This window comes from Erythrolamprus reginae, chromosome 1, assembly GCF_031021105.1.
Source record: "Erythrolamprus reginae isolate rEryReg1 chromosome 1, rEryReg1.hap1, whole genome shotgun sequence".
Classification (NCBI taxonomy): Eukaryota; Metazoa; Chordata; class Lepidosauria; order Squamata; family Dipsadidae; genus Erythrolamprus; species Erythrolamprus reginae.
In genome coordinates this window covers 370,612,214-370,626,443 of record NC_091950.1, presented here as the reverse complement: position 1 = coordinate 370,626,443, position 14,230 = coordinate 370,612,214, and the positions used below count along the sequence as shown (strand labels likewise).

The 14,230-nt window shown below is 34.6% G+C and overlaps 1 protein-coding gene across 1 annotated transcript in view; it reads right to left on the bottom strand.

Annotated features, from left to right (window-relative positions):
• The window catches only part of CAMKMT (calmodulin-lysine N-methyltransferase), a 271,951-nt gene that overhangs the window by 29,967 nt on the left and 227,754 nt on the right, over window positions 1–14,230 (bottom strand). The window contains exon 7 of the mRNA XM_070734547.1: window positions 9,885–9,951. Within this exon, the coding sequence (XP_070590648.1) occupies window positions 9,885–9,951 (67 nt within the window). The remainder of the gene's footprint in view (window positions 1–9,884; window positions 9,952–14,230) is intronic.

Genomic DNA, 14,230 nt, shown 5'->3' with positions numbered 1-14,230 from the left:
GTCTTAAACATTGGTAAAAAGAATCAGAATGTAAAATTTAAACTTGGAGGAAATTAACTTGTAGATGACCCTCACTCTGTCAAAGGCTTTGGAGTTCTCATATCCAATTATCTAAATTCTGGAGCCCACTGTAACAACATTGCCAAAAAAGCACTAAGAGTCGTTAATCTAATCTTACGTAGCTTCTTCTATGGCAACATTGAACTGCTAACCAAAGCATACATAACATTTGTTAGACCAATTCTAGAATACAGCTCTCCGAGCTGGAACCCACATTGCATATCTGGCATTAATACAATCAAGAGAGTCCAGAAATATTTCACAAGAAGAGTCCTTCATTCCTCCGCTTTCAACAAAATATCTTACTTCACCAGATTTGCAATACTGTGATTAGACAATTTACAACTACATCGCCTCTGATCTAATCTAATTGTAGTTCATAAAATCATGTACCAAAATGTCCTTCCTGTTAATGACTACTTCACTTTCAACTGCAACAACACACAATAGATTCAAACTAAATGTAAACCGACTGCAGAAAATACGACTTCAGCAATAGAGTGATCAATGCCTGGATTGCACTACCTGGCTCTGTGATTTCTTCCCCAAACCCCAAAGTCTTTAATCTTAGATTGTCTACAGTTGACCTCTCCCCATTTCTAGGAGATCTGTAAGGGCACCATTGTTCCTACCGTCCTATTGTCCTCTTTTATCATTACTTTTTACTTATGTTTATACAACTACTTTCCGGTACATGTTTGACAAATAAATAAATAAATAAAATAAATACAAATAAAAGGTTCTCAGTTTCAATTTCAGTTAAGGATAAGGAAATTAAAGGGATAAAAGAAGCAGGTGATCTCTGCTGAAGATAAGAAAATCGTTGCCTTCAAAGCAGACAGTGCAACTTAGAAAACGTCTTTATACAAAGTTTAATAATAATTGATCCTCCTGATATATTTGATTTGGTGCAATCTATACTGAACGAAAGCACCTGTCCACAATTTCAGAAATGTTAGAAACATAGAAACATAGAAGACTGACGGCAGAAAAAGAACTCATGGTCCATCTGGTCTGCCCTTATACTATTTTCTGTATTTTATCTTAGGATGGATATATGTTTATCCCAGGCATGTTTAAATTCAGTTACTGTGGATTTACCAACCACGTCTGCTGGAAGTTTGTTCCAAGGATCTACTACTCTTTCAGTAAAATAATATTTTCTCATGTTGCTTTTGATCTTTCCCCCAACTAACTTCAGATTGTGTCCCCTTGTTCTTGTATTCACTTTCCTATTAAAAACACTTCCCTGCTGCACCTTATTTAATCCTTTAACATATTTAAATGTTTCGATCATGTCCCCCCTTTTCCTTCTGTCCTCCAGACTATACAGATTGAGTTCATTAAGTCTTTCCTGATACGTTTTATGCTTAAGATCTTCCACCATTCTTGTAGCCCATCTTTGGACCCGTTCAATTTTGCCAATATCTTTTTGTAGGTGAGGTCTCCAGAACTGAACACAGTATTCCAAATGTGGTCTCACCAGCACTCTATATAGCGGGATCATAATATCCCTCTTCCTGCTTGTTATACCTCTAGCTATGCAGCCAAGCAGCTGTTTTGGCCAGCTCTATAAATTCTTCCATATTAAGGTAAAATGACAAATAACACCATCACTTTTCGAATTTTTTAATTGAGTCCAATCATTGATTTAAATAAAACAAACAAGGACTCATTACTACAACTATGACAGGTTAAAGTGCAGAAAGAAATGGCTTATTATCTTGAAATCCTATTTTCTCCCAGTAGTATAATTCAAACCACAATGCATGGCTATTATCATTTGTGAATTTACATTTGAAAGGCAGCAAAAAGTCTGAGAAGACCTATTCCCTCATTAGCTCAGGAAGATACTATCTGTTTTTATCTAGAAGCAAATCAATATCATTCCAAAAATACTTAATTTATACTAAGGAAACACAATATATCAAAATGCTCAACATGGGGCCATATAATTCAGCCTCAGCGTCTACCTGAATACATAATGTGAACCGCTCCGAGTCTTCGGAGAGGGACGGCATACAAATCTAATAAATAATAAATAATAAATAATAAATAATAATAATAATAATAATAATAATAATAATAATAATAATGGAGAGTTTAGTGATAGTATATATAGAATAAAAGCAACTGTACTGTATGCCATAAATAACAAAAGTGAAGTTTAAATGTAAGCAGGAAAATTGAATACATTATATATAGCTATAATTCTATCTTAGTCAACTAACTCATACAGAACTTAACTTTTCCAGAGGAATTAGGAAATAGTATAAATAGGAATAGAATAAAAAGAGCCAGTTTGATCCAGTGATTAACGAGAGTTTTATTCCTGACATAGGCATGAAAGCTAGCTAAGTGACTTCAGGTCTGTCATTCTCCCTCAGCTCAATTCACCTCACAGGATTGTTGTGAGGAAAATTGGAGAAATAGTGTCACCTGTGTTCATCACCTTGAGCTAGGTATAAAAATAATAAAGGTGGGATATACCGTAAGTAAGTAAATAAATAAGTATGGTAAGTAAGTAGCAAGTTATTGACTAAATCCCCAAATGCAGATAAGCTCCAGTTTATAGTACATTGTGAATAAAATATGGCAATATTACAACTTGATGTGCTATCACACATCTTCCTTTGGCAGCTAGAATGGTAGGCCAAAAATATCTAACTCAATGTTCTTATAGGAACATGGCAAAAACACATATTAACTTCAGAGAGTTCTCCCTTTTGACTGATCTTGACTGATCTTGACTGTCATCTGCACCTGTATAACTGTATGGTTTGGTTCTGCAACCCAACAAGACAAACACAGACTTCAGAGGATAAGTGTTATTTATATTGGCTGGTTCACAATATGATTTGCTTGCTTATTTGTACCCAGACTATCATTAAGTATTATATCTTATGATTCTTGACAAACCTATCTTTCCTTTTATGTACACTGAGAGCATATGCATCAAGAAAAATTCCTTATGTGTCCAATCAGATCTGGCCAATAAAAAATTCTATTCTATTCTATTCTATCTGATCAATGGTGATGATATATTCCCCAACTGATAAAGTCCTAAATATGTAGACAACAGAAATTATAAATAAGTCCACACCAATGAAAGAATAGAAGCCTTGCTAAAAAGGCTTTTCAATGAGAATCTTATCTCAGGTACTGTTTATTGCAAATGCAAGGCATGAGTGAAATAAATTATTGAACCTTTTTTCTTGCAATATCTGTTTACAAGAACACTTTAAAAAAATAAAAATTCAAACAGAAGTCATAGGATTAAAAAGTGTGGTATCGCAGTGGTTAGAATGCAATACTGCAATCTAGCTCACTGCTCACTCCAGACATTTGATCCTGACTGATTCAGGATTGACTCAGCCTTCCATCCTTCCCAGGACAGTAACGTGAGGACACAGATTGTTGAGGGCAATATGCTGAAACTGTAAATCACTTAGAGAGGTCTATAAAGCACTATGAAGCAGTATATAAGTCTAAGTGCTCTTGCTATCACTACAGTTTGATTATTCATCCATCCATCCATCCATCCATCCATTATTTATTGGATTTGTATCCCACCCCTCTACGAGGACTCAGGGTGGCTTACAGCATGTGAAAAACAATACAATTCTGAAATTCAATAAAAACTAAACAGTTTAAAAACCCAATTTAATTTAAAAACAGTCATTTCCAATCCGCCAGCATACTTTCCATTCAACATACATTCATCCATAGGCAGGGGCTGATAATTAGTGTCCCCAGGCCTGTCAGCGCAAATGTGTGTTCAAATTCTTAGGGAAGGCAAGGAGGGTGGGGACAGCTGATTCCAGAGGGCCGGCCCCCCCACAGAGAGGCTCTTTCCTTAGGCCCCGCCAAGCGACATTGTCTAGTTGATGGGACCTGGAGAAAGCCGACTCTGTGGGACCTGACCGATCGCTGGGGCTCATGTGGCAGAATTAATGCTTATTACACTACAAAATATAACATATTTATGCAAACTGGTATTTTTAAAAAAATACCAGTTTAAAATGCAAACTGGTATTTTTAAAAATACCAGTATTATTCATTAACATTCCTGCTCCAGATAAGTTAGAAAAACTAAAACAATTCAGTCAATAAAGGTAACTATTGATTTAAAATTATGGTAAAACAGTAAATAGAGCCAATTGGTGTAGTAATTATGTACCAGGTTAGAAATTGAGAGACTGTAAGCTCTGGTCCTGCCTTAGGCATGGAGCCAGATGGGTGATTTTGGGCCAGTCATTCTCTCTCAGGCCTAGGAAGGAGGCAAAGGCATGGTATGGTCTGTATGTATGTTTGGTTTTATAATAAGGGTTTTAAACTGTTTTAATATTGGATTGTTATATGCTGTTTTTATTACTGTTGTTAGCCGCCCCGAGTCTACGGAGAGGGGTGGCCTTCAAATCAAATCAAATCAAATCAAATCAAATCAAATCAAATCAAATCAAATCAAATCAAATCAAATCAAATCAAATCAACAAACAAACAAATAAACCACTTCTGAAAAAACATTGCCCAGAAAACTGCAGGGATTTATCTAGACAGTTGCCATGAATGAATGAATGGGTGAGTGAATGAGTGAATGATACCACAGAAGTCTCATTCAGGAGAAATCTAGAAACTGAGAAGCGCTGCAACAGAGAAGTGTCCTCCCAATAATTATGGTGCTCGGCTAACCTGTGAAGTTGTGGTGAATGGTCAAAGCAGATGTGCTTCTTTCTATTGTTTCAGATAAAGATAATAAGAAGCAGCATTATGCTTTGGAGAAGAAATCACATTTAAATCTGTGATCAAACTTAATATCAGTTATACTGTATGCAATTCTCCTGGCGGCTACCCTGTGATGAATACTGCTTTTTTCTCTTCCCAGCACAGGATGTAGCTTTCCAATGAATTTCAGAGAATAAATACCGTAACTGCCATTCCCCTCCAGACGATCATGTACTGTTAATCCAGGGATTGTAGGAGGCGGGAAAATGAGAATTACCAGTTGGCAGTCTCTAAATAGATTTTTTCCCCTCTGTTCAATAGAATGGGTAGCTAAATCGAGAATCAGGTACACAGGAAAATGTTGCTACATCTGTTGTCAGTGCCCTATCTCTAAGATCAAATGTTTATATACCTTCATTAATACCCTTTTGCTTGTCCAGATTACTTCTAATTTTGGTCTTCCTCTGGCTCTGCTAAAGGTTAGAAAATCCAGATATTTAGCTTGCCAATTAACAAGCAAAGATCAGGAAAAAAATGAGATATTTTATCACTATAGTTGTTTGTTATAATTTAATAAAATCAAATGGAATCAGAGTAATTTAATTCAATCCTTGAATAATTATATTTATTAAAATTATAGCTGTATTCTCTCATTCATGCACATATTAATGTCATACACTACCACTTTGCTCAAGAAAAGCAATATATGAATTATAAATAAAATATGATTGTTAGAGATAAATAAATGAACAATATTATAATACTAATGTCTGTCAAAACAATCTTTTTTGGGGTGTGTGGACACAATGTTCATCTTCTCATCTTTGAGAATCTTGAGAACAAACCTAAGCAAAAAGGCCAGATGTATGTCTTTGGAATTAACTTTGTCTATTGTCCAACTAGGATTTATCAGTATTTTAGATAACAGATTTGACCAGTTCTAGGCAAAAGGATTATAATTGGGGTATCCCCTTGCTAATATGATTTATGTATGGTATTTTTAATTTTGATATAATTATTTGTCATGAAGATATTGCTTGTTTTTCCAAAACTGTTTAGATATCAGAAAGATCATTATGGAAAAATCTTGATGTTAGCATCAAGAGATTTAAAATATTTCATTAATAATACTGAAAGATTCCGCTGCCTCCCAATAAATAGTTGCACTGTATAGTTGGGATCATATACAACTGTTTACAAAGATAGCTTACTGTTTCTTCTGGCACTGTTATTAACACCTGTCTCATGGCCCAGGCTAGTGGAAAAATCTTCAGATGCTGAGATTTGGTTGCTGTTTCCAGAAATAATACATTGTGCATCATGGATCACTTTTACTGCTGGAAATCCCATATTGATGATAAATGTCTAACAGTAACTTAATTATGAAATTCCTTGAAAACTTACAGTAAATACTTTGGGTAAAAGTGACACAAGTCTGGCTATGAAAGCTTAGAACTACGTCGCCTTAAACCCGATCTAAGCATAGCCCATAAAATCATATGCTACAACGTCCTTCCTGTCAACGACTTCTTCAGCTTCAACCACACAAGCATACAACAGATACAAACTTAATGTAAACTGCTCCAAACTTGACTACAGGAAATACGACTTTAGTAACCAAGTAATTGATGCATGGAACTCACTACCAGACTCTGTAGTATCATCTCCTAACCCCAAAACTTTACCCTTAGACTATCTACTGTTGACATCTCCCGATTCCTAAGAGATCATTAAGGGGCGTGTATAAGAGCACCAGCGTGCCTTCCGTTCCGTGTCCTAATGTTTCTTTTTATTTTTTTACTAGTATCATATATATGAATTTTATTAAATCTTTACATACCTCCAATATGTACCTGACAAAACAAACAAACAAATAAATAAAATAAATAAATATACCCTCCATATTTTCATCAATGAAGACCAATGTATGCCCACTAAGGATTAAAACTCTTACAGATTTATTTATTTATTTTAGATTTAAAATATGAAATAATTTATTTCTAAGTAAATAAGACAGCTATAATAGAAGTCATGACTGCCAGTTCGATTATCCTCAGGTTCAAGGTTGACTCAGCCTTCCATCCTTCCAAGGTCGGTAAAATGAGATCCAGATTGTTGAGGGCAATATGTAAGACTGTAAGCTCTAAAGCAGTGTGAAATGGTATATAAGTCTAAGTGTTATTGCTAAAATCAAAATTTAAACAACAGAATTCCTATAACTTGCATAGAAAGCTAATGAATATTCTTAATTTTTATAGAAGATTTTTAGAAAAGTAACTAACCACTGCTACCATGATAACGTAATATCCTGGTTGAGGCTTAATTTAATAAAGAGAGTAAATTGATGACATGAAATTAGAAAGAAGAACTAACATTTCAAGAAAACTGAAATAAAACTCAAATGATAGAGTTCAGTAAGTATCAAACTATTGACAAAAGACTTTTCTCAGTACCATTAACAATGTCTTCCTACAAATATGGGGGTTATGATGGTTTGTGGTATCTTCTCTTTGCCTTCTTCTGTTTTTCTTATCATATTCCAATTTATAGTGTTTTTAATTATATGAAAAAAATTGGTAGTCAATCTGTCTTCTTAATTTGCTCCACATTCAAAATCAATCTGTCTGGCCTCACACATCTGATACTCTCTATTCCTTATTGAAGAAAAGGGAAATAATGGTTACCAATGAAAACAGTAATTTACTGAAAACCTGCCAGAGCTACTCTCAGAAAATAAACACAACAACCTATTCCCAAAATAAAATTACATTCATACCTCTTGAACAGAGGTGTAGCATGGCTCTTTGATATACAGCAATAATTCAAAATATAACTAAAGCCTAGGTCTTAATAGGAACATTTATCAAATTATATAACTTTGATTAAGGAATTTGCAGACTAAGATTATTCAGTGCTCCAAAAATCATATTTAAATTCTTTTGGTTGGAGATGAATTTTAGCAAAATTCACAACAACTTATATATATCAATAGAAAATAAACAAGGAACACCAGGAAATATTAAAGAATACAGAAGATTATAAAAATCCAATTTTTAAAATGGGAATGTATAGTTCATAAAAAGAACTAGTATGACCTATATTGAAATGCAACATCATGTATTTTTCTGTAATGAAATTATTTCATGCATAAAAGCAGAAAATGCTATTGTACTCAGTGTGTTAAACACTTGACATTTTCCAAAGCAGAAAATGCAACATTTCAGAAATCTAGATATGTTTATTAATTAGTGATTATTAACACCCAGTAAACAACATTATGCCTTGTAAAAACACAATCTTTCTTCACAGCATGGAGTTGAAATCTATTATTCACTGATTCTATATGCTGAAATACACTCAAATGATCACAAATGACCTTAAACATTAGATAAATGTAAATGAGGACATTGTTGAAAATGTGTTTTGATTGATATCTAAAAGACCAGGTTGGAAATCTTGACAAGCGATGGTCCTACATATACTGCATGGCAATTGAAACCCACAGAATATATGGATGCATAAAAAAACCTAAAAAGAGGTTTATTCATGATAAACTGAAATCTGAGATCTTTTTGGAAATGAAATTTTGAATATGTGTTTGTGTTTGTGCATGTGTATTTGAAAGTATATATAATCCTAGACTGTATATTCCAAGCCCACAAACATACATATTTTATAATTGGCAATAATGGCAAGAATAAATTAATAAATAAGTGACCATACAAATCTCAAAATATAAAATTATTGTCTTAGCAACAAATTTTTAATAAATATGGATTGCAGGTGGCAATGATTAATGTAATGTGAATGCAAACATGTTTCCCCCACTTATTTTTCTTCAACATTACAGTCTCTGGTTTGAAAGTGAAATATTAGGCTATCTATAAAAAATAAGGATTCAGCTGTAATAAATTATCAAATTTAGAATTATTGAAATCCGCTAACTTAAATCCTATTATTTTTAGTCATTCATAGCTATGAATTAATCTAGGCCAATCCATCATCTTTTGATTATTCCATGTTCAACACAAGCACACATATGTCTATTCAAAAATAATCTTTGAAGATATGAGTGCAATAGCCTTATTCCCAAGTAATTGTATTACAAATAAATGCTTAGGGGAGGGGGCGGGGACCAGACCAGCAAGAGAATGTTGAGAAATAAGAACATGGGGTGATACTAGAGAAATGGAGTACATGGTCAATCATTATCTGAAAATTCTTTGCTTCTTAACTTCTTTCCAATGGTGCTAGTCTTTAGTTTAACATTATCTAGAAACAGATACAAATTTGTCTGAAGTGAACTGGGCTAATGTTTTTTTATAACAACATGGTTAGTTTAAGAAGCTATTATTCATTGTTTGATTTCATCAAGGCATACATAATGAATAGCATTGAGAACATAGGGACTTCTGGATCAGAACAATAGCCTAGAGGCCAGGATCATGTTAGCCAATATCCTTGTCGAATTACTGGAAAATGGAAAACAAGGAAACTGCTTTATGTCATTGATTCCACATTATGGATGGATTTTTTTCAGATTTATCTTGAAAGGTTTGGGATTGACTTTGGGGTGCAATGCATAGATTGAGCAATCCCTGAGATATGCTTGCTTTTTCATGGGGTACAGTTAAACAGAGAAACATTCTTTCCCAAGATCAAACATAATTTGTATTCAGTTAGTGGATAGATATGTAAAATATTAATATATAAACATATATTAATATTTTACTTTATTTTACTTTATATATATTTAATATGTAAAGTTCATAGTTCTATCCTTAACAATAATAGTTCCTCATATGTATACAAATGTTTTTCAGGTAGCTGACATAATTCACACACTGCAAAATATACATGTAAGTATATAAGGTAAAGATAAAGTTCTTGTAAGTTCACTTTTCAGAACTTAAAAAAATTATATAGATTGATTTCATCAATCTATAGATAAATATATATTGCACAATTAATTAATCATTTTTGCTTGATAAATCTGATTTTGAAAGAGGATCAAGCAAGTTTTCAAGTAGCTAGCGTTTGATTTCATTTTAACAATAGCAATATAAAATAATAGTTGTGAAGAATATGAAACATCTTACCTGCTTGAGATGGCTTTAGCTCTGAATACTCCAGCTTTTTTATTTCTTGTGATGATATCACATACATCTATAATATAAGTTAAGAATCATCTGTAAATATGTTCCAATCGTATAAGCTTTTTCAACACGAAAGGACTCTGGAAAAGTGTAATTAATTATATGCAGGGGTGGGCAGCAGGCAAGACGGGGTGGAATGCAGTTCCACTGGTGGAAATGAAGATGCGTGCACAGCTCCAGCTGATCAGCGGCTGATTACTGGTCTTGGCTCGGCTCTTTTTTTGCCTGCCGCTGCGTCTGCACTCCTTGCTTTTTTCCTCTTTCCTCTTTCCTGGCCTCAGATGAGCTTCCCTCTCTCCTGCCTTCCCCTCCAGCCTAATACAGCCACCTCCCACCTGAGGTGCAAGCAGATGGCGTGGGTGGAAGCAGCACCGGCAGCATTTATGCTTCTGGCAGCACCCGTTCGCCTAACTACCCAGCCTGAAGCGAGGGGCAACCCAGGAAGGAGAGCGCGGGAAACACAAAGCAACAGAGAGCAACACTGGTAAGATTGTAAGTTGAGGACTTAATAGTTCACTTGAACGATGATGATCGTTCAAGCCACTCCCACCTTATCACATGGCCGGCAAGCCACTCCTACTCAGTCACATGACCACCAAGCCACACCCACAAAATAAGCCACACCTACAGTGTGGTAGTAAAATTTTTGATTGCCCATTACTGATTATATGTATATGTACATGCCTACTGTGCCACCCTTCACTCATGTATGTACATGGAAAAATCCTAAGGAAATCTTGTTGAACTTTCCTTCATTGATTTACTGATTAAAGTGTACGCATGCATTCCAATTTCCCTATAGGTAAGTTCTAAACTGAAGGCACAAAAAACAGCAACAATCACATGACAAAAGTAGCAACAGTGGTGCACTGGGAGATTTGAAATAAATGTCATTTATCTAATATTATTATTATTATTATTATTATTATTATTATTATTATTATTATTAATTGGATTTGTATGCCGCCCCTCTCCGCAGATTCATAAGCACCTGCCACACAATACCCCAAATTTTGCAGCCATTATTAAGAAAAACAAAAAGTCTGGATAGTGGACATGGCAGTACCTGTAGACAGCACAATAGAAGAGAAAGAACTGCAGAAAATAGCAATATATAAATACCTGCCAATCGAAGAAAACTGGTAAAAAAAAGAAGAAGCAAAGATAGTATCATAGTGATAAGTGCTTTGGATGCAATTCCACAAGATCTGAAGCATCATGTGAAGACTACTGGCATTGACAAATCTACCATTGATCAATTGCAAAAGGCTGTTTTCCTTGTAATCAATCACACCACGTGTTGAAATCTTTAATAACATCTCCCTATCCAAGGTTCTTGGAAAGGACTCCATAAACAGTTAAAAATACCAAATTCAGTCCGTAACGAATTCCGTAATGAATCATCAGAAACAAGACTAATGTGGCCCTTGCTTTTTTCCACCTCCTCCTCAGCCTCATCAGAGTTGACTTTGCCATCCAGTTGGGGCTCAGCTAGGCCTCCCGTCCCTCAGGCAACACTGCTGGCGGTTATTCAGCCTCTGAATCGCTTCTGCTGCTGCTGCTTCCTCCTCCTCTGGATCTCTCTGTGTCAGCGGAGCCACCACCAGGCTCTCTTCAGTCTCCTGCATGGGAAACTCGGGGGAAGACTGAGCGACCTTTCGCACTCACCTCACACATGCTATAAAGAGAGGCCTTGGCCAAAAAGGGAAGGCACGCATGTATACACGCTCGGGAGAGGTGCATCCATGTGGCCATGTGGACAAGAGTGTCACCGCTGCATTTAATGCCAGACTGAAAAAAGCGTTTGATGCCCCTTCTTATTAATCTCACCACGTTTCTATTTTTCCTTACGTTTTTGAGCTCCAGGTTTTTGAGGGGACATTTCATAACCATTCGTAAATTGAAGGGAAATATAAAACACATTCATAAATGAAGAAACTGTTTTTCTTTTTTAAAAAATTGGTTTTGTAATTTTTTTCAAAATCCCCTTCATGGGTCGCCTTTGAGCTCCCTAGGCCTTGGAACAATATATTGGCTGCACCCCCCTCTCCTCAGGCCAGCAAACCATAATTATTTGGATATGAGTCTTGCTAGGAAGCATTGTCTTAGATTTTATCTCATTTTTCATTTAAGGAGAAGGAAATGTTTCCTTTAAGTTGATATACCCTTTACATAGTTAGAACTCATCCTTCCATCCACTCCAGCCAGCCAGAACTGCTAAGGCTTCTTGGATGAGAAGCGAAATGTCTTCTTCTTTCTCAAAGGAAAACAAAAAACCAAAACCATACTCCAGTTGCCTTTTGAAAAAGTACCTCTGAGACATCCTTTCCAGTTTTGTAAAATTGTGTGTGCTTCAGTTTTCATTTCAATGGGGAAAATGTTTCAAAGTTGTAAATTAATTTCTGATGGGCTACATTAAAAATATCTCATGTAGTGAGAAGAATTATTGGCAATTGGTCTAATTTTCCAATTTCATGAATATTAAACTCAAGAAAATGGGAACCAGATTTTAAATTAAACTGTAATGTGCTATCCTAGGATGGAAGGCTGACTCAACCTTGAGCCAGTGAGGATCTAATCCCTGATTATGGGCAGAGTTAGTCTGCAATACTGCATTCTAACCACTGGATTACTGTGAAACTTATTTATATTTTATTAATGATTTTAATGGTTAAGATTTGTTTTGTTTATAAAACAATGTGCCCAGAGTCACATTAGTCAGATGGATGGCTGTATAAATGTATAAATAATTAAATAAATGCACCAGAATGTGAATTCCACTGAATAGACTGAGATACTATTTTGAATGAATGCCATTCGGAAATGCCTTAATCATCTTCCTTTTGCGTAGGTGGCTCAAATGCTTATTTATCCTTTCACTAATATAATTACCTTAACAAAAATTAAAAAGCTAGAATCAGACATAAGAATCGGGATTATTGTGTAACAACAGGTTTTAATGAAGTTCAAATATGCTGTACCATTCCTATTCTAAATAAATATATATATATATAAATCTTTCTTGATAATGTAGCATAATAGCGGTTAACCTGGTGCCTTCAGATATTTGGATTATTGTTCCCAGGTGCTCCCTGGTGAGAGATTATGGGTGTTGTAACACTAAACATAAGACCAGCACTCAGTTCTCTGTCCCTGCCTTGATAGCATATATGTATTTATATATGAATGTACGTATGTACACATATATAAATCTTTAAAGCATCATTCTTGTTAAGGCAAATCATTATACTATACAATTTCATGCTCTAAACCAGTGTTTCCCAACCTTGGCCACTTGAAGATATCTGGACTTCAACTCCCAGAATTCAGGGAGTTGAAGTCCAAATATCTTCAAGTCGCCAAGGTTGGGAAACACTGCTCTAAACTGAAATGACCAAAAGTCACCCAGATGGAGAATAGATACAAATTTCAATCTTTAATATTTTTTCATAGCAATGAAGCTCATTTTTTTCTCAGTATTTCTAGGCATTTGAATTTAAAATTACATAATCTGGAAATAAATTTGATTTTCAAACTTGAATAATTTGAACTGAATTAATCCAGACTTGCCTGACAAGGGAGTAGCTATATAAATCTTAACAAACTTTGCAGCTATACCAACCATTTCTACTAAAGTAGCAACAATATTTTGTACAAGTCCAAAGAATCAAATCAATATGTCTTATTGACTATTGTTAAATATTCAGCAGGCATGATTGCGCTAACATTAGCAGTTTATGTTGATTAGAATATTATTAGAAAAATGCTTAAATCTTCTTTGTTCACACATATTCATTTTACTATGTGTGTATATATATATATATACCCACTAAAACTCTCATTGTGTATTGGACAAAATAAATAAATAAATAAATAAATAAATAAACAAACAAATAAACAAATAAATAAAAAATATTCATCAATAATGGCTTACAAGACAATAATGATAAAGATGATGATGACAACGGTATTAATGTTTACTACTCCCTATAGCTTAGATTTGGCTTTGAAAATATTTCATGGAATTCTGTAAAATGGCATTATCTAAATCACAGGCGGCGGGGAACTTAAATATTGTAACTAAACACATACAAACCTATTAACTGAACACAGGCCAATAAGCTCTCAAATTTAGTTTTTGTAACACCTTTCAATAATTTTAATTTTAATAATATTGATTTAGGTATTTCTTCAATTATATTTATTTATTTAATTATATTTCTATGGCGTCCAACTCCCTAAAGACTCAGTTGCCTTAGGAATTCAGCCCTGTACAAGGTTATATACAT